At 41.0% G+C, this 22,358-nt stretch overlaps 1 protein-coding gene across 1 annotated transcript in view; it reads right to left on the minus strand.

Annotated features, from left to right (window-relative positions):
• The window catches only part of fam189a1 (family with sequence similarity 189 member A1), a 66,354-nt gene that overhangs the window by 26,983 nt on the left and 17,013 nt on the right, over positions 1-22,358 (minus strand). The window contains exon 2 of the mRNA XM_028402279.1: positions 9,263-9,319. Coding sequence (XP_028258080.1) covers positions 9,263-9,319 — 57 coding nt within the window. The remainder of the gene's footprint in view (positions 1-9,262; positions 9,320-22,358) is intronic.

Genomic DNA, 22,358 nt, shown 5'->3' on the forward strand with positions numbered 1-22,358 from the left:
CATGTGCACATACTGTAAAGTCGAGCCTGGAGTGTCTTCACAGCTCCTTAATTATACAGGATGGCAGGCGGCAGTGGCAGCATTTAGACCTTTTTGATATTGCAAATGGTTCCCCTGAAATGGTGCACATAGTCTTTACTTCCTTCCTGTAACACAGTCTGAAACCAGTTGTAAATTATTAGGACTCCAATGATGCATCAAAGAAAATGCGTTGAATAGTATCAGAAAAAAAGAAAGTTTTGCCGAAATTATTACAGAGAAGGCACATGTGTGATGGATTCTTTGGACTCTTGCTCATAAGCACCCTGAAAAAATCCAAGAAATACATGTAAAGGAAAGAAATAGTAGTGACTGTTCCCTTTTTCTGCTTCTCAAATAGAAAAAAAAAACATCTTTGGTGGCTTTGTATGAGTTCTAGAGCAGATGTGTGTGCGTCGGATCACGTTTGGTTTCTGTACTTGTAGCAAAGAAAAACATTTGCAGCATTTCATAATAATGGGATTAACACATGTACTGTGATATTGCTGTATAATATATCAGTTCATGCATGTGCATGCTCTGGACAAGGTCAAACGTCTGTTCACAGCTTTTTTCTGTACCCAGCAGCTACATGGGGTGAGGCTACAGCAGCTATAAGGCAGAGCTGTGAAGTAGTGGGTAGTCATGCTGCAGTATCAACTCACTCAGCTGTGAAATATGGCTGACATGACTGTGTGCAAACCGCAATTACGTCTCGAGTCCCTGACAAGTGACCACAGAGCGCTAGTTGTTCAGTCAACTGTGGAGTATGAACTGGTGGACCCTGCCTCTAATGCCTCTATTTGCCCAAAACACAATCACTGCAGTGTCACACACCTAACTGTTTTCTATAGAAAGAGATTGGCACTAAAGTGACGGGAGGGAGAAGAGAGTGGAGCCTATTTGTGCTGTTTAACAATAGCTGTGCTGCTTGGCTTGAATGAGTACATGTTTCTATACAGCTATAATTTTATTATTATAGTATGATGTCAATGTGGCATTTCAGTTTTACTTTTGTACTGCACAGAAAGAAGCATTTGGAGTGTTTGTTTTGTTTGTCCAGAAATGTGTGAACCTGTCTGTAAATTCCCACAAGACAACAAGATGACTGTCTGTCTAATTACAGTTTAGCCAGGACTGCTTTAAAAAGCAGTAAGTTATATTTGGCTCATGTTCTATATGTTTGTAAAGAGAGCTCAATCCACTGCACCTTAAGCAAACACCCAGGAATAGACAAAACACTAGCAAATGTAGACTACATCACCAATTTTAAAACTGAAAATGAAATGCAGATTTCTACCTGTCTGTCAATGTGCACAAACGGAAAGCCTAAGGCAGAAGAGGACACCACATCACTGTCACATGTATACATTGAGAGCCTAAGGCAGAGAGTGCAGCAGCTAGGGCTACCAGGGTACAGCAGGACACGAGGGCATCAATGACAGATATGATTAATTCAGACACAGCGTGGGGGAGCTGAGGTAGAGGTGTGTTTCAAAGCAGCGAGCGCACTCTATAAGATTTTTCCAATGGTGTCTTGGGAGAGGGAGGTCCCTGCTTAGGCTGCTGCAACTGTGACCTGATCCTGGATAAGCAAAAGACAATGGATGGGCTGGCAGTTTAAGCTGCATAGCTTGTCCATATACCGTGCTGAGGCAGACATGCACAGGAGTCACATCATTATGACATTTAACAACATAAGCAGCCCCAAATAGAGAGCTTTGATGAGCGGTGATCACTTTGTAACTAGTTAGATTAACAAACAAACTAAACTTTTCATCATTCAGGGATAGTGTGACTGAAATGTGTCTCAGTGCTTCATCACATTCACAAAAGGCTTAAAACTTAAAGTTATAAGCACAATAAAGCTCGGAGTGGTCATAAACGCAGGCAGCAGCACAGATTTACAGGCTTTATCACTGCTGTTCTTCAGAAACTCTGTGTAATTATCTTGCTGTGCTGAAACTCTGCAAAACTCGGCTTCCCAACTCTGACGCATAAAATCTTTTGAGCAGATGATGGGTAAACACATAATTACATTAATAAACTAAAGATTACCAGCTTTGTATGAAAACAATAGCTTGTTTGTTTATTGTAGGAGGAGGACAAAAACTGTCAACTCTGTGTGTGTGTGTGTGTGTTAGCCACAGCAGATGGTGCTGATTTATATAGTTTAACATGAAAATGGGAGGATTGCTAACATTCAAGGATGGACGATTTAGATATGAGTTCTACTTTATGTATTAAAGATGGTTTCTCTGTGATGTTCACACTTCTACCCACCCACCTCTGCCTTTATATTTACAGCAACAACTGCTATAACTGCTGTGTGATCATTATGATAAAAAAACAAGCTGACTACAATCTGCAGCTCCTCATCATCGTGCTTTTGTGTCCTATTAGCTGTTCATGAATTAAAGATTTAATATAAGCCTTGTAGAAAGGGGGAATTTTGGAATACTGTCGGTAATCAGGTATCTAAAGTATGAGTCAAATCTGCTATAATTTAGAGCATTCAGGCTCAGAAAAAAGACCCACACATCTAAACCAGTCCCTATCGCAACAGAGCCAGGAACAGAGGCTGTTAATGGGCTAATTTCACTCCTAATTAGAGGATTAATTTGTCCATTAAGGTCTGTGTGAAAAATGCCCAACTATTGGAGGGCAAAACTGGGCGGACAGACCCACCATCTCCGCCTATGCACAGCCTTTTAATCATTTAATTAATTGGATGATAAGAAATTGAAGTCACAAATTGTGTAGTTTTGATTTTTACGTCAGCGTGGTTATTATAAATCTTCATTCCTCTGGTATAGTGATGTGTGTTTCACAGCCAGTCTCTCTCTCTTTCTCTCTCTCCCTCCTTCATCTGTTACAGGCTGTAATATTTATGGAGCGCCGGGGTCGCCGCCTGTCACAGAGAGCACCTCATAAAGCCTTTCACCGATGTCCTGCTGGCCCTGCTGTAGTTATGTGATCATAATGGAAAGTCTACGATGATGATGTGTATGTTCTGCTTGTGATTTGTGTGCATCGTTAGCAAGATATCTGGAGATGTTGGAAGCACAGGTGTGTCTTTGTATGTGTGTGTGTATTGTAGCTGCTGTCCCTCACGGTGTGTATGAGGGTTGTGTGTGTGTTGTGCTGAACAAACATCTGCTGGACTCTCAGATTCATCCTCTGGATGCCGACAGCCTGTCATGGAAACGGTGTTGTAAATCAGCATTGTGTATGAGATCCAAGATGAACAGACAGGTAAATAAGTTATTTTTCTACTGTCAGCCTCTTTTGTCCCCTTCAGACATGTACTTCCTTCCATTACTTTGACACCTTCTGAATGTATTATGAACCCCGGCCACTTTTCTGTAAAGGTTGGACAGTAATTTCGGACTTAGTAATCTTTACATGTAAAGTTCAACATGCCACATCTGAGGGCCTCGCAACATCAACAAATAGGCATCAGCAGCACTATGAGTGAGTAAAATGAATCCTTAAGGGAATGTGTCTGAATGACAGCATAATGTTGCTTTAATAGATTGATGAAGTAATGTTTCATATATATATATATATATATATATATATATATATATATATATATATATTCAAAAGGAGCTTTACTGTATATCCTGACTTCCAGTATCTCTGACCAGAGACAAATCTCCTTGTATAAAACAGACTCAGCATCAACCTATAGTGAAACACACTTAACTTGACACACTTAATGTTAGCTTAGCGCTCTGTGTGTAACAGTTTGCCTCAGAGTTGACATGATGACTACCAGCTGTTCCCTGACAGATGCTGCATCAGTGTTTCCGTGTGCTGATAGACTTCTGAATACTGGTGTGTGAAACACATTCCTAAAAATACCATGTAACTACAGGAGCATATAAAGTGACAGCAGCTCACACAAGACCACATCTTTCAAATATGAATGATTGTTTATGGTGTCTCAGGGCCTCCAGAGGGATGATCGTAATCCCGTGGATCAGGCAAGGAACATGTTTCATCTCTAACAACTGTCAATCTAAAAGTAAAAGGATGCTTCAGAGAATAACACCACACTACTGACTGAGGTGACTGTCGGTAGAGATGAAACATTTGCCCTCTCTAATGCCTTTGTTTTATCCACACAAGCAGTTCTCAGTTCAAGAAGTGCTGCTCTGGGCAAATTTTCTTGCAATAATTGAAGTATTCTCAAGGAGTCCACAGTGTTAGGGTAGCTGAAAACATGCTTAGCTTTAAGCGCTCTTGGGAATGAACAACGGCGTCTCATTTCGATTGAAAACAATGAAAAATGAGGGCAGCGCTGGAAGAAGACTTTCCCAGCAGTGGTGAAGTGTTAATATTCTCAGGACATGCAGCATACAGTGGGTCAGGCACTCGCTGGTGTCGAGATAACCCTTTGTAGCCATAGGTTGATTAATGCATTATAGTGCAAGGGCTTGAAACATTTGTCTGACAGTAATTCAATTCCAAAGGAACACCCTGTAGACTTCACTTCTGTTTGTTTCACAGGTGTTAGTCTCATATATTTGATCTGAAAACAATTACAGTAACCTGATTGAATAGTGTTGTTCAGTGGGTGTACACCTAATAAAAATACAAAACTATTTCATGATTCACAAGAATAAGAGTCTAGAGCCTCTCTGTGAGGTTGTCAAAGCTTTGAGCTAAATGCTAATGTCAGCATGCTCACAGTGACAAGGAACACGATGAAAAGCCATCAGAATGCACTACATCCCATGCTGAAGGCAGCGTAGATCTCTTTGGAAGACTTTATTCTATAGATACAGAAATATTTTAGTAAAGATCTAAATCAGATGCTGCCCTACAATGAAAAAGCTCTATAGATTGTTGCAGTACAGATACACAGTGAAGCACTTAGACCATAGTCCACCCTGGCTCCAGCCCTGCAGGCTCTCACTCGATGACACTTCAGTCCTTGTGGAAACACGAACTTAAAGTAGCTGCACATGTTCGACTTTGTTACCTCCTGACACCTCACAAGTGCAGTGACCGTTTCACCTGAAGACTGCTGTGCGTCTCCATTATTTAAATCCCTCCATGCAACATTTGAGTCCACTCGTTGTCTGGCCAGCACAGCCTACAAAACTATGGCTTTCTTTTTATGAATGAGCCCACAACACTGCACACAAATCTAACAAAAGAATTCAACCTAAAAGTAGGTAAAAAAGGAATAGTGCCAACATTTTAGAACATGACAACAGATTGTAGTGCATACTACTTACATACTTGTACGTATTTAATTAGCGGAAGTTCATTCATGTAGAGCACTACTTGCCTGAATCAGAACAGTGAAACATTGCTTAAAAGCTTTTTTTTTAAAAAACAAAACACAGGAACTCATTTTGTCCCCATGCACCCCGATGTTTCAGGGTTACTGGAAGAAGCCACAGGAGGTTAATGAACCCGGTTGCTGTACCTGAATGTAATGTGGAGGAATTTTCATATTTGAATTGCACCATTTTACTCTAAAATGCTGAAAAATGAAGCCAACGTGCCAAAAACTGCAGGTTCCCGAGTCAATCCCCATAGACCTCCATGTTAAAATGGCTAATTTTGCAGCAGAAATAAACACTCTTACAACCTGGTACAAAAACACTCCTGGCCTCTATAGCTAATTTTCCAATTCATGCCAACATGCACTCAATCTTTTTGTATACCGTACAAGTTTGAAGCCTAAACCTATGAATAATTAAGAACTGCTTTGAGTGACAGGTGGATGCCATGAGAGGTCATGAGCTGTCTGCCACGGCGTTACTTGCCTCAGCTCCACTCATACTCAAAGTGTTTGCCCATTTTGGGATTATCTGGGAATAATAACGCAAAGTCAGACCCTGATGTCGAAAGCTAGGCCGTCTTGAATAAAAGCTTTTCAGGAAACCTAAAGGCGACGTCAATCTTTATACTTTATACTTATACAGTCTCTATTGCTGGCATGGACATGGGGGTGTTATCGATCTTCTCATCTTACTTTAGCTCTAAACAGTAAATATTGCATAGTGCAAGTAAGGCCGATCTTATCCTTGTAACACTAGGAATGGTATTATTAAGCATTATTAAAAATACACACACATATGGAGAGGCATGTGTGAAGAAACTTTAATCAAACTAGTAACAACAACAACAGCTGAGGCTTCTGAGACTAAATTTTATGCTCCCTGCTGCAGACTGTTGTTTCCCGACAGGACAAACAAGGACTCACTGCCCTCCATCTCCTTTCTCTGTCTCTGTGTCTCTCTCTTTAAACACCTACTCCATCACAGTCACAAACAGCAGAAGACTGCAGGTAGTCTTGTCTGTGTCTGCACTCTGAGCGATATGGAGGAAATCTTCCTCTGCACAAATGCACCAGGCTGAGGAGAAAATATTTATCAACTGTTTTAGATACGGTTCACAAAGAGAATTCCTTTCAAACATGGACACAGTGTGCACAACATATCAATAAATCTTTGATGTGGTGTTTACAAGGAAAATTTTGAGGGTAGACAGAATTTCGTATTAAGCACATCTTCTCTACCCCACAATAGTGTTTTTCCCCCCTATTCTGGCATACAAACATCCCATCTCCAACCATCCAAACACAACAAAAATTGCACATTGAGTTGAAGATATTTACTCTTTATACCCTGCCTCATCTTTTCTATTTATACCAGCTTCTCTTATATCTCAAACTTTGCTGGTTGGTACCACTCATACCTAGAAAATAAAAAAAAAATAGAAATATTTGCAGTGCTTCATAAAAACATACTAGTTACTTTCCACCACTAGCTTACATGGACTCAGCTCTCCCCTTGTGATCGCTATAATGTTGCCTGGCAACTAGTGATGACTCCAGGAAGTCACCATGCAGGCCAAAAAACAGTCTGGCACATAAAACTCCCACTGTGATGTTTTTACCCCATTTTGTTAATACACATTTTTTTTTACTTATTTTTCTTCCAGTATTAACCAAACAAACAACAATTTTAATTAGGAAGCTTTCATTTCAGTTTTTATTATCAGCCAACTGTTTTTTTAATCCAGTATTTAGAGCGCGATGAATAAACAGTTCTTGTTTCACCAAAATCTATTAACATAAATAAATACAAAAGTAATGGAAGAGATCAATCCTATCAGCGCATAATTTAAGTGCAAAATTGTAAACTCCTAAACAGTCTGGATGATATAATTATGCCGCGGACCTTGTGTTATCAGTCAGAAGAGAAACACAAGTCTTTAACAGACATGCCTAAAAGATCTGGAGAATCTCCAGTTATTACAAATCACGATGCAGAGCGTGGCCACCCACAGTTGGCAGATGGCTTAGCGCTGCGCTGCCATGCCTGAAAGCATCCAGCCGGTGTATTAGTCACCTGCCAGTCATCACTGGGTTAAGGCCAGATATGGAAAAGCTCTCCTGCTAGAACTGAAAATTAGAAGCTACACTGACAGTCATAAAAACAAGAGCAGACATCACCATGGACTCCCACAGGAAAGACAGGAAACAGTGACTGTGGACAGACATCTCAGCAGGCACACATTAATCCAGTAAATTAGACATGCTTTTTAGGAATACAAAAGTAAGAGGATTTAACTCTTTTACAGTGCAAAAGTGTGACCAATTTCTAAGCACACCTTAGCGATAGGATATATCTTTTGAAACCCAAAAAGCTGAAATGATTCAGATCGCTTATCTCTGGTTTAATGTCTCACAAAGGAGACAAGAGTGACTGCAGATATGAGTATGGAAAGCAAGATCAAGAAGCAAAGAGGAGTGAGCAGGTCAGTCACAGCGAGGTAAGGGATGGGTGCAGGAAGGTGTGGGTAAAGCTGCAGAAATAAGATGATATTATTTATGACATTAGGAGAGCATGAAATGGATTTGGACAGGGACTTATAGTTCAAGCTGCACACTGATCCTGATCCCTACTTTCCTTTCATTCCCAAGTAAAGCATAATGCAGTAGTAGTGCAGTATGTATCTAACACACAGGTAAATAGAGTCAAAGGCAGCAGAGGTTACTTATATACTCTACGCTCAGGTGATACTTCTCCATACTCATAAACTTAAACACTCACTTTAAAGACAGTATTTAGTAAGATAGAATCAGGACATCTGCAGTACGGAAACACGTGAACAGACACATTTTAGGATGCATTTTAGAGTGACTATTCAAATTATTGTTGGTTGTGATGAATAATACATCAGCAATATGCATGATTCAGAATTACAATGATTTGACTGGATGCTGGAACTCTGTGTTTCCTTTGCTTATTGCTTTTGTAAATTTGTATTCATTGTCTTGGCTGGAGCATCCGATTCATATATTTTTTGGTCCAACGTCCCATTATGCCCCCCCGCCCCTTTTTTTTTTAATCACTAGTTCAGTGTTCAAACCATGCATTATGTGCAGATGAGGCCAATTGTGACTTTCTCATCCAAACAAATAAACTAACGAGGAGCTGTGTATTCTGCTGAAAACATATTGTCTCAAACAGTGCAGCGTCCATTCAAACCATGTCAGATCAGCTGCTATTGCTATTGAAGGAAATACCACAACTGTACTAAAGACAAACACTCATGGGACTAATTGCAGTGCACGTCAGATCTTCGGAGGCGTTTAGCTATGAAGCCCTCTCTTTTCTCGGCCATAAAGATATTGATATGTGTGTACGTCCTGTGATCTGAGGTTAAAGGTGTGCTTCAGCACACTGCTTTGTGTGTTTAAGCGATACAGTGAGACACTGCTGGCAGAGACAAGTAAAGAAACAGCCAAGACTTCTAACTGACATTGGTCTTGTTGTTTCCAGGTCAGCGGCGACTGTGAAAAAGTACAACACTCAGAGTTGTGATGCAAAGATTTGAACACAACCTGGGACTGCATTCACTCACAGTTTCAATGGCTTCTAACCGAGTGAGACCAGCATCACAGGTTTGGACTGATTGTCTCTGCCACACTGTGCTAATAACCTGAGATGACAGCTTAAAGGACTCTTTGGCAGGTTCAGCAATAATGAAAAATAATTGCTAGATATTCCTTTCAATGTTTTTGCTAAAAGAAAAAGCCTGCATTACATTTGGTGTGATACACAGTGCAGTGCTGTGTTTACACAGGAGGGGGGGGGGGCATCATGTTCACACAAAACCACAATACCAGTTCCCTTCACAGGTATTATTGGTTTATTCATAGTTGTCAGATTAGCAGCTTGTGTGAGTGTGTGGGCGTTCAGATGACACTCACCACAAGAGAGAGCGGCCTCTTCCATGACACCACTCCGATGAGTCCAGAGAGCAGAACCTGGGAGGGGAAACCCAAAACAGATGCTGTGAGAGGTGAATGAAGCCGACAAGCGACAAAAGGACAACGTACATTTCATAAAACGTTCCTGACTCTGTGCTGAAGAAACCGTCTTCCATATAGACCTTACTTTCATCGATGCAATGGGCTGTTTTGTGCATAAATGTGATGCCAGCTTCCAGCTTTCTTAAAGTGTGACTCACTCCGTATCCTACACAGCCACACAAGCAGGAATCTGTGTGCTTCTTGTTTCATTAGGCTGGACTGAAATTAGCTCTAAAGGCTGCTCATATTCAACAGTTTGGTACCACTGTGACTTCAGGACATCCTGGTTTATTAGATCTCAGCACAGAACACAACTGAGGCCAGGGAACAACAACAAGAGGGTGATAATCAGGAAGTGTCTAACAGATTAAGATTTATGTCATAGGACTGTGTTAAAAATGTAAAAGAGGCAGCTGTTCATGTATGTTCAGCCATGTTCTGTAAAAGTCATAATTTTGACCCAAACTATAACTGCAGCTTCAGTAAAGTTTATTCTGGAGGGCAGGTAGACACTTTAGAAGACTTGTTGAAAGGCAGCATGTTGTTGTTGTTGCTACCACAAAGATTTCATCAGACCGTCTCCCAGTGCAGCTCCAGGTTTCTCCATTAACTCTGATTTGCTTTCAGATTTTGTGCTCCATCTACCTGGAACCAGTTACCCTGAAGCTTCTCCGAAATGAAACAATGTGGTGATGTCTGTGTTTCCCTCCAGTACTTATTACTCCCATCTGTTATTGTTGGGTCTGATTTGATTTAAATCCCATTTAAATTCTCCTGCCTGATTGAATTAAAATAGAAATAAAAAGCTACTAGTTTTCTCAGTGCTGTTCACTTTAGGGTGTAGATTCTCATTTTTTTACAGTGTGTGCAACTCCAGGTGTGAATTTGCGTATCATCAATATGTGTGTGAACAAAGGGTACTTGTAGCCTCCGGCTCTCCATTCCTCCACGGTCTCCCTCTGCCTTTCACCCTTCTTCACCCTCCATTAAACACCAACATGCTCTCCTTATTTCCACCATCATGCTCTGCTCCTTTCCTCTCACCACTCGCTTTCTTGATATCCACCTTCTCTCTTTCGGTTTTGCCATCTTTTCCCTATCCAATTTCTCCCCGTATCACTCTCCATCTCTGTATTTCTTGCTCCAGCTCGGCGCCCACACAGTCACACTAGACTTCTGCACTTGCACACACTTTCACGGCGCTCTCGCCAGCCTTCTCATTTCTCCTTCCCTCTCCATCTTGTTCCACTTTCTAGTCAATCTTCTACTTCTTCACTCACCTTTATACCCACAGGACCCGATGGATGGGATGTCAATATTTCAATTGAGCACACAGTCGCAAACGCAAACACACACACACACACACACACACACCACAACAAATGCATCTAACACACACTGTCTGCGTAATCTAATTATACCTTAGTGCCATAAAACCGTTGTTTAGAGACTACTCAAACACTCGCTTTAATTTGCCTTTGTCTTAAAAGTTTAAGCTTGATAACATGTCTGCAGCCTTAACCTTCCATTTTTGCATTAGTGTTGTAGATATATGCCTGTTTTTGAAACCTTTTCCTGTGGATACACCACACATCCAGTGAAAAACAGACTGACTGTGTGTCTGTGTACTGTCTGTGCTAATAATGTCTCTGCTGTGTCTGCTCAGCTCATTGCTGGTATAAACTGCAGACAGCGGCTTGTGTTACTGCAGGTAGTTTTCACCCTCTCTATACTGGTGCCAGGCACTGCGACAAGGAGTCCAGAGATGTTATGTCACTGTTACTAACCTCCCTCTCTCTTTCCTCTGCTAGCAGCAGAGACAGATGCTCTGCACAATGCACCATCAAGGTTGAGCCTTGATCATAATACTGGTTTACCTAAAAGTTTAGAAGGAAAATACCAGATATGGATTAGAAGTTAAAAGGGCAAAAATGCAGTCGTTTCACAGTAAATATACAATTCTTTTTCTAATGACCTGCATACCAAGGCTCAGAAACTTACAGGATCCAGTTACACTCAGGAGACCTGTGTTTAATTACCACGTGTTTGTTTTTCTTTAAGACTCAAGTTACATTTTTGCTCAGTGCTCTCCGCTGCTGCTTCAAAAGCAGCAAACATTGGTTAGTTGTTGGAGGAGATAATGGCTTCAGTTAAAATACACAATTTAACTCAACATTTCGAGGTTGCCAAGGTTTCAAGTCTCACATCTGGTGCTTGCAGCCCAACTTTTCAGTGAGATTTTTAATAAATTATATTCATTTTTCAGGTGTTGTGCTTGGTGATTTATTTTTTTCCTTTGGTCAGTGTGATGGAATTCAAAAACTACCAGATCACTAGACAGCAGCCATCTTTATACAGATGGGAAAAAATATATTTCTTACTATATTACATGCAGAGAATGCAGGGCTTGGACATTATGATTCTGGTCACACTGCTGTGAAATCATGGAGCAGATGATCTGCTTGACCTGATGCTCTTTTGTACCAATATGTAAGTGAAGAAAAGATTCAACTTTAAATACACCTTTCTTTCACTCGCATCATATTATTGTAAGACTGGAGTCGAGCACACACCACACATTCACATGCACACACTAAACTCTAAACTGACGCCACCCCTGCAGCAGAAAATGTCTCTTTGTCTCCCTCTCATGCTGTCCCTCCTGTCCCTTCACTGTGTGGCCACGCATGCCTGTGCGCCCATGTATACACATGTGAAGGACAATGTGTGTACCTGTGTGTGTCTTTGTGTGTCTGTGGAAGCATGTGATGGCTTTGCTGACTGTCAGTCACTGGAGGCTTTTCCTCTTGGCTGCTCCCAGAACAGGATTAACATTAAATACTTAGCAGCATTAGTCACTGAAACCTGGGTAGCACACACCCACTAACACACTGAAGAAAATGCTGAAGATCTTTCATATTTCCTTCAATAAAACACAGTCCAACGCTAAGAAGCAGGGTAAAAAAAAATAATCAAATTAAAAACAGATGCACTGACCCTAATAATAAGGTAGAGATCCTTCAATAATTTGGGACCACAGAACAGCCTTTAGTGAAACAGCAGGGAGACATGCTGGTGCAGCAGTGTATACAAGGTTAAATGATGCCTGAAACTGTTAATCAGAGATATCTGTACACTGTAAACAACTAACAGCTGAGGGGAGTGCTCCTTAGTGGTGTTAGCTAAAATTCTGTTTGAACTGGACATTTGTCGTTGCCAAATCATGAAAGGAGGAAAAACGGCAATAAGCAAATATGCAAAGAATCACATTAATCATTTCTCTCCAATAATCTGGACACAGAACCTCAGAGAAGGCTGCAGTCAGTTTGTTTACACCGGAATATGAAATGTTACTTTACAGTCTAAAACTTTCTCCTTGTTATTTCTTAAGTAGCGTCAATGAAGCACGTAAAAAGAGAGTCAGTCAAAAATACAGTAACAGAAGTTTGTTTTTTATGTTCATTATTGTCGATTATTTTGTCCACAATTATTGTATAGGGACAAATTCATTATGTTAGCAGCAATAATTTGGTTAACCTTGAACTGACTTTGCCAACACTGGCAAGAAAGCTTTGTGTAAACAGACGGATCAACACCCGGAGTGTTAATTTTGAGACGGCTCACATTTAAAGTGTATGCATGTAGTCGGCAGATCAGGATGTTCAGATCATGAAGCACATCAGCTTAAGTGACACGCAGCTGTAACTTACAATTACTGATGATTTGATAATGGGAGCATAAAAACTAAATTAACTTTCTCTTTAGGAGAAACTAAAACAATTTTTTTCTGTGTGTCTCTGCTACACACACACACGCACGCACAGACAGACAGACGGACAGAGAGAGAGAGAGAGAGAGGGAGGGAGGGAGAGGGAGGAGGGGAGAGATAAAAGCGAGGCTTTGACTTGTCACAGGACTGATCAGAGGAGCTGCAGCGTCACAACCATGAAAGAGTTTATCACTCTGACAGAGACCAACTCACACAGGAACACACAATGACTGGCAGAGGCTATTTGAATCCAACAAAGAAAACATTTAAAGTAATTAACAATAAAAGTTTTGGGAGATAAGCAGCGTATTGTTAGTGGTAAAGGCTGAACTCAAACGGCTTTGTGACGGACAAAAAGCATGTGAGCTCTGCTGGATCCTCAGATGGGAGAAGCTCAGTGAGCCACCGCTGCACATTCCAAACATGTATTCAACACATAGCACGCCATCACAGCACAAAACTGCAGCACAGTTTTGTCTGTGCACAACATAAAGTTTGTGCAGCTGAGTTAAACATGCTGGCTGTCTGCGAGGAGACCCACAGGGCAGATTCAGGGTACAGAGGAGGACTTGCATCTCCCAGGAGGAGCTTCTGAGAAAAAAAAAAAAAGGCATCTGGGTTTTTTCTGCTGTTAACCTGACCTTGATAGTAATTAAAGCAAAGACAGCAAACATATCCTCATTAAAGAAAAGACGGACCAAGGAATAAATAACAAGTTTCAAAACTGTGGTTCTTCTCTCTTTGGCCTTTTGCCTCAGTAGACAGTTCTGCAGTTTGGTGAAAATGGTGAAATAATGTTTTTTTTTTTTCTTCAGGTCTTATATTGTTTTGTTTCCTCTATAAATTGTGAAGAAACCCACTTTAAACACTAATAACCCTCTGCTGAGACATCCAATAATAACCAAACTGCAGTGGATGTGTTTATGACTCCATCTTATTGACAGGAAAAAAAAATGTGATGAAACTCTTATGGATTCTACCTAAATCATAGTGTTGACCCATTCTTATTCATTTATGCATGGCACCAATCAAAGAAGCCATTACTGAGAGTGAGGGTTTAGAAAGCAAGCCGTTTCTCAAACATCATCGTTGCCAAGATGGATGGAGCCAGTGTGGTTGCCGTGGTAACCCCGAACTGGCCATTTGCCAGGTTCCATAATGATTTCCCATCAGCTGCTGCACAGAGAGGAGCAGGGACCCTTGCTGCTTCAGACAGGCTTGCGTTAGATTGCACAAGAATCTCCCCACAACCTCCTCACAGACACAGATGGTGCATGTACTGTTTATGCCTTGTATGACATGGTAACGCTTAACACTGAAGCCAGAATAGAGAGACGGTTTGCTCTGACACACACACACACACACACACACACACACACACACACACACACACACACACACACACACACACACACACACACACACACACACACACACACACACACACACACACACACACACACACACACACACACACGTGTGAAAAAGTGTGCACAGCTTTGAGTGGGCTTTATTTTGTGTGTGTTTCTGTTGGCATGTGTGAATTTGCAGACTAACATGGAGCAGAGTTTTTGTCCTTGGCCTTTAATGAAAGTCTATAAGGTACCTATTTCACAGGAGAGTAAAGTATTGATCACATATGCTACTTCCTAGTGTTTCTTAACTCGCTTTCTAAAAATGCATTTCGGCTTCCACGTGCTGGTATGCTGACGTTAGCATTTACCTCAAAGCGGCACTGATGTCTGAGCAGAGCCTCACAAAGCTGCTGCTGCTAAATTTGATGGTTCTCACTCCACCACCCACTGACTGCTTCTAATCTTTAGCATCAGCACACATAGGTTATATACAGATTACACAGACTTGCTTCTGTACTGAGAGATGTATTATACTGCATTCACTACACAGCTGCTGGTTTAGTTTAAAAGCAAACTTTTATGCTTTACCATACACAACACTGATCTCTGGCATCTTAGGTGGTTAAGACCTTTAAGGTCTGCTTTTAAAGCAGAAACCTACAAAGGTCTAGTAAAGTAGCACATACTCAAATATATGCCACTGACAGGTTAACAGAAGGAAAAAAGGATAAAGCTCTAAATGTGGATGAGATAAGCAATCACCTTGTGTTTCACCTTGATCATTTACTTCTTTGTCTGCATGTGTGTGTGTATGTGTGTGTGTTGTGTGGATGTCCCCAAATGAAAGACAAATGAAGGTGAGCTGTAGCATCAGGGGAGCTGAACTCCTAATGCTCGTGTGACAGTTTCAGTTGTAACCTTCAGGTAACCTTTACTGGCCATGAAAGAGTGCCCCAACATATGCTGTATGTATGTATGTGCGTGTGTGTGTGTGTGTGTGATCAGTGACCTCTAGGTGTGAGTCACACAGAGCATGTGCATCACTCTGGAGGGATTATACAGTGTGTTTGATGGTGCTGGAGCTGCTGTGTCTGTATCTCCACAGAGCATTTGATGCACTGCAGTCTGTCTAACCGGAGCTCATGCTGACAAAGCTAACAGACGTGTAGGCCTGGCCTCCCTCTGTTCCTGCTGCTGCTTCAACAACAGCAGCGTCCTCCTCCAGAATCCCTTCCCTCACATCCGCTTCCTATACAGTATTCCCTTCTCCCTCCACCCACCACCTGCTTCTCCTTCCTAACCCCTCCCCCCCTTCTTTCCCATCTTGTATATCATCACTTCACTTTAGAGCTCAGCAGCACCCCGCCGCCGTTACCATAGAAACAGTGGAACAACAGCAGGTTGGCTGTTGCTGCTGCCTGGGGGTGTGGCATCTCAGTCACCCTTTGCTCCTTTCGCTCCACTCACCCGAGGTCTCTAGTACCTCCGCTGAATCCATGAATCAGGAACGTGCTTTTGAATGTGAATCACAACTAAACAATAACATACCAGAGGGGGGGGGGGGTGCTGCAGTGTCCGTAACAGCAGCGGTTTGCTGCACCAGACTCTGGAGTATGATAATGCCTTTGTGCAACATCTCCACACCTCGACTACACACATAAAATTAGTCATTTTAGCTTAAACTTCTTCGCACATTTTTTAATGCTTTCTACTGAAGGATGAGCCTTTGATGACGTCTGTCAATCTTTGAAGTATGAATCAGTGCATATCTTATAAAAACCAGATGTGAAAGTAGTCTGTGCTACAGTCATAGAGCATAAATCAATCAGCAGTAATGCATTTTCTCATGGACATACAGATATTATTCTTTGCCCTCTTCAAGGTGAAAGACAAATGTGCTAATGAGCTGTAGTCTTATGTCTCCTTACATCACAAAAGCAGCACTAACAGTCTAAAGTGCTGATCATGCACTGCTAAACAAGACTCCAGAGCTAACATTGCTGGAGGAGGCACGCTATTAAAATACATAGAACTTAAGATATATTGTTGAAGATATGCAACATCTGTATAAAAAGAAGTTTCCTTCACCAAATGATTTGCAGCAAAACACTGTGAGAGCCACACAGAAAGATGCGTTTCCTCTCTAGATATGAAAAGCATATATTCAAAGGACTTGCACATGTCTCTATTCCACATCATCACACATTCCTTAAGAACATCTTTACAAATTGGGCACTCAAAGAGAGAAGGCCAAGTATGAAGCAGCTTTAGAAAATGTTCCCTTCGCCTTTTCCTACTGCTTATCATAATCCTAAGAATATAGTACGAGATCCTTGCATGTTCCTGATGGGCGATCATGGTGTTCTTCTGGCAATGTGACCAAAGCAAGAGAAGAAAAACAAAGAGGGGAGGGGCTGCATGATGACTCTCTGGCTTCTTCTTCTGATTTAGATTACCATCAGATTCCCTGTTATCTTGCACACAGGCGTCACGTATATGCATGAGCACACAGACACACACACACAGTGACACATGGACTGCCACTTCTCATTTCGCAAACGCCTCTTTGATGCTAAAACAAATGAATATGAAGTATGGAAAAAAATAGGAAATGCGCCCCTGTTTCCTTTCAATTATCTGGATGTTTGCTCTGCTGAGGCTCTGGAAGGAAGATCAACACAAGCTGAGTTACATTTGGTTGTTAAGTCCACAGCAACAAAGGAAGAGAGGGTGCAGAGACTTTACAACATTACTATCAAATACATTTAAATGATGGGCAGATGACAGTTTTGCTGTTTGATTCAGAATATGTTTTGCTCAGCCACAGAAGGTAGCTGATTTTTTGTTTATTTTTTTCTTATTTTTTGTAAATGCTGTTGAATGTGACCCAACCGAAGGGTGCAAAGTGTAATTGAGAGACAAAGAAAAGCAGAAGAATCTACTGAGTCCCCTGGAAACATACTCTAACCTGAAACTTCTACTCTGACTTCTGATGGGCACGCTTGGGCCACAATGGTCATAATTGGGGAGCAAAGGGCCAAAACCTTCTACTGTGCATGCAGCAGTGAGTGAGCCACACATCCATCCTAGATACAGCCACAGTGACACCAACAGCTGAATCAGGCTTTCAGTCCTGTGCTGACAGGATAATCCTGCCCTGCAGCCAAACAGAGCTGACAGGAGTGAGTGGCACAGAGAGTGTTTATGTGTGGATGATTGGCAAGCTGGGGGAATTGTAATTTGGTGTGTAAATAGTATTCTCTCATCTGTAATAGCAAACATACAAGAGAGTTGACAACAACAAATATTTAAAACTTAGGCTGAAAACACAATGGCCACTGAATGACCATGAATGAAGATGGAGGCCACTTGGCTGCAAACCTTCACTGATGATGTCTTGATAATAAGGATGATGGTGGACATCATTCTCCCATCAGTAACAAGCTTCTCTGCCATTTTCTTGGCTACCATGGTGACAAATCCAACCACGGCCATGCACTACACCCACAAGAGGGCGCCAAATATAAAACATAATAGATATGTAGTATGTATTTCTATGTTGTGAAATGTTAACAATGGTAAGGAATGGCTTAATGCAGCATGCACACTGCTGCTTTACTATCAAAAAAATACTTCATAAATCACACCGACCATGATCACATCTTCACTTAAATCGGTCAACTGAATGAAAGAAACTAGAAACTGGCACGAGTCAAGCCAACATTTTACAGAAATATAAAAAATATATTTTATAAATAACACCAGAAATGTAATATTTGCCATCAAAGGATCCTAAAAGAACCAAACCAAGGAGAGACCTTGAAAATGTCATTTTTATTTCATTGTTTCCTTCAGAAAGGATAAAACAAAAACAGGATCACCTGCTCCGCAGTCCTCTGTTGTGAGTGTTTTTGAAGAGTTACCACTGCAAAATATTAAGCTGAAAATGTTGATTTTGTTTTTTTACTTAAAATGTATATGAAAAGCAGGAAGACTCTGTCATTGCAGTCCGCTCATTGACAGAAAAGACTGTAAACTGTATTTTAAAATATTTTTTTCAGGAACTTCTCTGATTTCATTATTTGTTCTTAATTAAAGCTATAAGTCCATGCTTTATTGTAATTTGGGTAAGCGAATAAATACTGTAAATTACAAGGTTTAAATTATAGTCTACAAGACTTTGAAGAGTGTTTTTTTCCCTTTCTGCTGCTGTCCTTTTACCCTAATGGGATTTTCTCACCAGACACTATAACTTCTGTTCTCTGTGCTGGTGGGAAAATCCTGTCACAAAACTCTGCAAATCAGACTGAGAAAAACACCAAACTGTCATTCAAAGGGAGGCGGCTGAGCGACACTTTCAAGTCAAGAAGCAATTAACGCAAAAGAAAGGCCGCTGCAAGTGATTACGGCCACAAATTTCATTCGGTGCCTTCTCATTTCTCCACCACACACACAAGATGAAAGATCTCCCTGAAACACAGAGATGAATACGACTTGTCTCGAGTGTATTGAAGCAGGTTGACTGAGCGTCACCAGCCATGAATTGAAAGAAATTAATTTGGGTGATACTTAAAGGACAGCGGCTGGTGGCTTTTTAGATGTTTCTATTTCTGAGCTGAATATTCCCACTACAGAGTAAACACATCTAAATGGTGACGACTGCACTGAAAATGAGGCAGCTGGCATCCGTTGGTTTGTACAACCATAATTAAGGCTACAGGATTTACTGTGACTGCGCTTTAATCAGTTAAAGAGGCCTTTATGAGCACACATGCGCGGCATATTGGTTACACTACATTATAGGAAAATCAGCTATAAACTCTGGCCAAATCTTAAGGTGTCACCATCTGTGTCTAACCTCATATTTACATCAGCCTGAGTAATTCTGCTCATGCTCCATCTGAGCCTTTCCCCCCATTTCCTTATAAAAGATGCCTGCTTAAATTCTTCCCTGCCCAAACCCCATCCCAGAGAGCCACTGGGTAATGTTCTCAGTTACACATCGGTTGGGCGCTGCGGCCTGGAGTGAGAATAGTTCATATGATACGACCTTTACACAAGGTTTGAAGAGAGTGGAAGAGACAGGCAGAGGCGCCCACAGACCTTTCAGTACAACCTCCTCTCCTGTCTGTGCCTCCACTATCTACAGCTGAGTCCAAGTGATTTAAAGCTCTTCTGTCTTTTGGGTATCTAACACTCGCCGCCTGGGCTGCAAATTTATGATGTGTTATTAAAAAAAAAAGTAAGAAAAAAAGCAGTGGTCAGCTCAAATCCATGTCAGTTACAGGAAACCTCTCAGACTAGTCCTGCATCATAATCGACCTCTCTGCTGTTCTTTGAATCACAATTCGACAGCTACAGCTGGTTCCCATGTCTCACTAATAATAACATGTAAAGTGCTGTCAAGAGGCAGATTTTCAGAAAAAGGGTTGAAGATTGTTGTTTGTTTTGATTCTGCTTGTTTACATCAACCTTGTCCCAAAAACTAAAGCAGCAGTGGACCAGAGGGCTTGTTAGCTAGTTTTTGATTACACTGATCTGTGTTTAAGTTCATTTTAAATAAAATAGCAAACAATAAGTAAATACATTTGTTAGTTTCTGTTGGCTAAAAAAAAGAGAGATCCCTTAGCTGGTGGCTCGACGTGGAGGTGGATGAATGGTTGGGTGGAACAGTGATGGTGTAGCTTCACCTCTTGACCCATTTAAGGTGAGATATTTTGGCCTACATTTTAAACAATGGGCGGAGGCAGAACTGCATTGTCTATCTGTTATACAGTCAATGCAGTGGACCAAAACAAGAGCCAGTACATTTGTAACACTTCACTGGAAGGACAATAATCTTAAATCTGCAGCTCTCCTCAGATTTACACGTGTTTGTTGACCAGGTCTGGGATGTGGTTTACAGTGTCGTGATGCTCGTGCTGAGCACAAAACAACAGACACAGTCAGACAAAACCAGCTGAAAGAGGCCTTAGATGCTAAAGGTGCAGATACTTCCCATAGAAGATGGTGAGACCAAAACAGAGTGAATATTAGACATGTGTAATGTGCCCCTGCACATTTCCTACAAGTTTTTTTTATTCATGTTCTGTCTATACACCAGCATGAACTTATGGGTTTTCATAAGAAATAGCAGTTACAAGCATAGCATTAAACATTGCATGTGTTCCAAACCATTTACAATAATAAATGTATACCGTTTGTGAATACTCAACAGGGCCTTCAATTAAAGTGCTCCCCGTTCTTCACTTATTAGAGCAGAAGAAACCACAACATTTCCCTGATGATGTAGACTACTTTCAGCTGCATGTACTTATTTCATTATCTAACCATGTTTTTCCATCCTCAGCTCTCAAACATTTCCTGATTTTAGCTAGGAGCTGTGTACACAACATGCAAATATCAGTATGATTAGTCTGAAGTTTTCTTTCACGACTGAATACAGATTTCTTTTTGTTCCAAGCACCAAAGCCTAAACTTTCTGATGGTACGGTACTTGAATGCATCATATTTGGAGTACTGCACTGTCCACCAGATCTATTCTAAAAATTGTGACATGTCATCAGAACCCTGCAGTCCCTGTGGTACAGGGCTTCATAATGTAGTGAAAACTGAGCCCACAGTCACAAAAAAATGTGGTTGTTGTGCTGGTTGTACCAAAACCTATTTTACATTCCTAGAAAACATGACAATGACGATTCTTGTCAGCAAAACGTTTAGCTGCTCTGAAACAGCATTCAAACTGCAGCAACATTCATTTTTCACAATAACAATGAAAATCGGCTAACATGCTGCATATATACAGGATATTACAGGAGTCTTACTTGATAGAATCAGACCGTCAGTGGGGTAAGACAAAATGAACAAGCTGAACCCACAACAAGATCTGCAGTTTGTGCAGAATTTAGAAGGATGTGAGGAAATCCCAGCCCTAAACTGGAGTTACTATAAAATTACTGCGCTGCCATTACTGAGCTAATCTGGCATATTTTTCAGAAAATAAAATCTAAATTCAATTTGCTTTGACGGAGAAGTGTTCACTTTTAGAATAAGTGGCTTGTAATGAGTTCAAAATGGTAAACTCTGATTGAGAGGGCAGCAAGATGCTTCCCTCTTATTACCAGAATAATTGTACAGCAACACTCAAGAAAAGCATGCTAATGAGCGCACTTTACTTTGTGTGACCGCAGCACATTTATCATTTCATCAACGGAACATAAACAAACGAGCACAGCTGACACCCAGATTCACTGACGAATACCGGCATGGCCAGTTTCCACAAGGCGACAATAATTACAGCCGTGTACAGTTTACGCAGCATAACACACCTCTGAAGAGTGCAACCAGATGAGCAGATCCATGCTGTAACCTCATCAGCACTGCATTCTCTGACTGCATGGGAGATGACTGCCTCTTAATTATTTCCATATTTCATGCACAGACACCCAAAAGATGCAAGTTGATGTGTATTAATCTTAGTAAAGTATCATTATCCTCTGAAAACAATTTCAGATTAACAAAGAGATTTTGTTAAATCATTCTGCTTTGAGAAGGAGCCAAAGGCACAGTCCCTCTCCAAGTAATGTGATTTATAGTTTCTCCTCTGTTGCAGTTTTTTTTTAAAGATAAAGGAATTTAAAAAAAGCATTTGGTGAACTCTCCAAACATTTGCTTTCCTAGTATCACGCCAGCCAGCATATTAAAACTGTAATTATACTTACCAAGACAAATATGGAAGTTTAGGGAACAAGGGGTGTGGGTGTGGGTGTGGAGTGTGGGTGTGTGTGTGTGTGTAGGGGGGTAAAATAATTACTGCACCCCTAAAGCTCACTAATGCTTTGCAGCATTTGTTTAATCAGCCTGAAGATCC

Source organism: Parambassis ranga, chromosome 3 (genome assembly GCF_900634625.1).
Source record: "Parambassis ranga chromosome 3, fParRan2.1, whole genome shotgun sequence".
In the NCBI taxonomy this organism is placed as follows: Eukaryota; Metazoa; Chordata; class Actinopteri; family Ambassidae; genus Parambassis; species Parambassis ranga.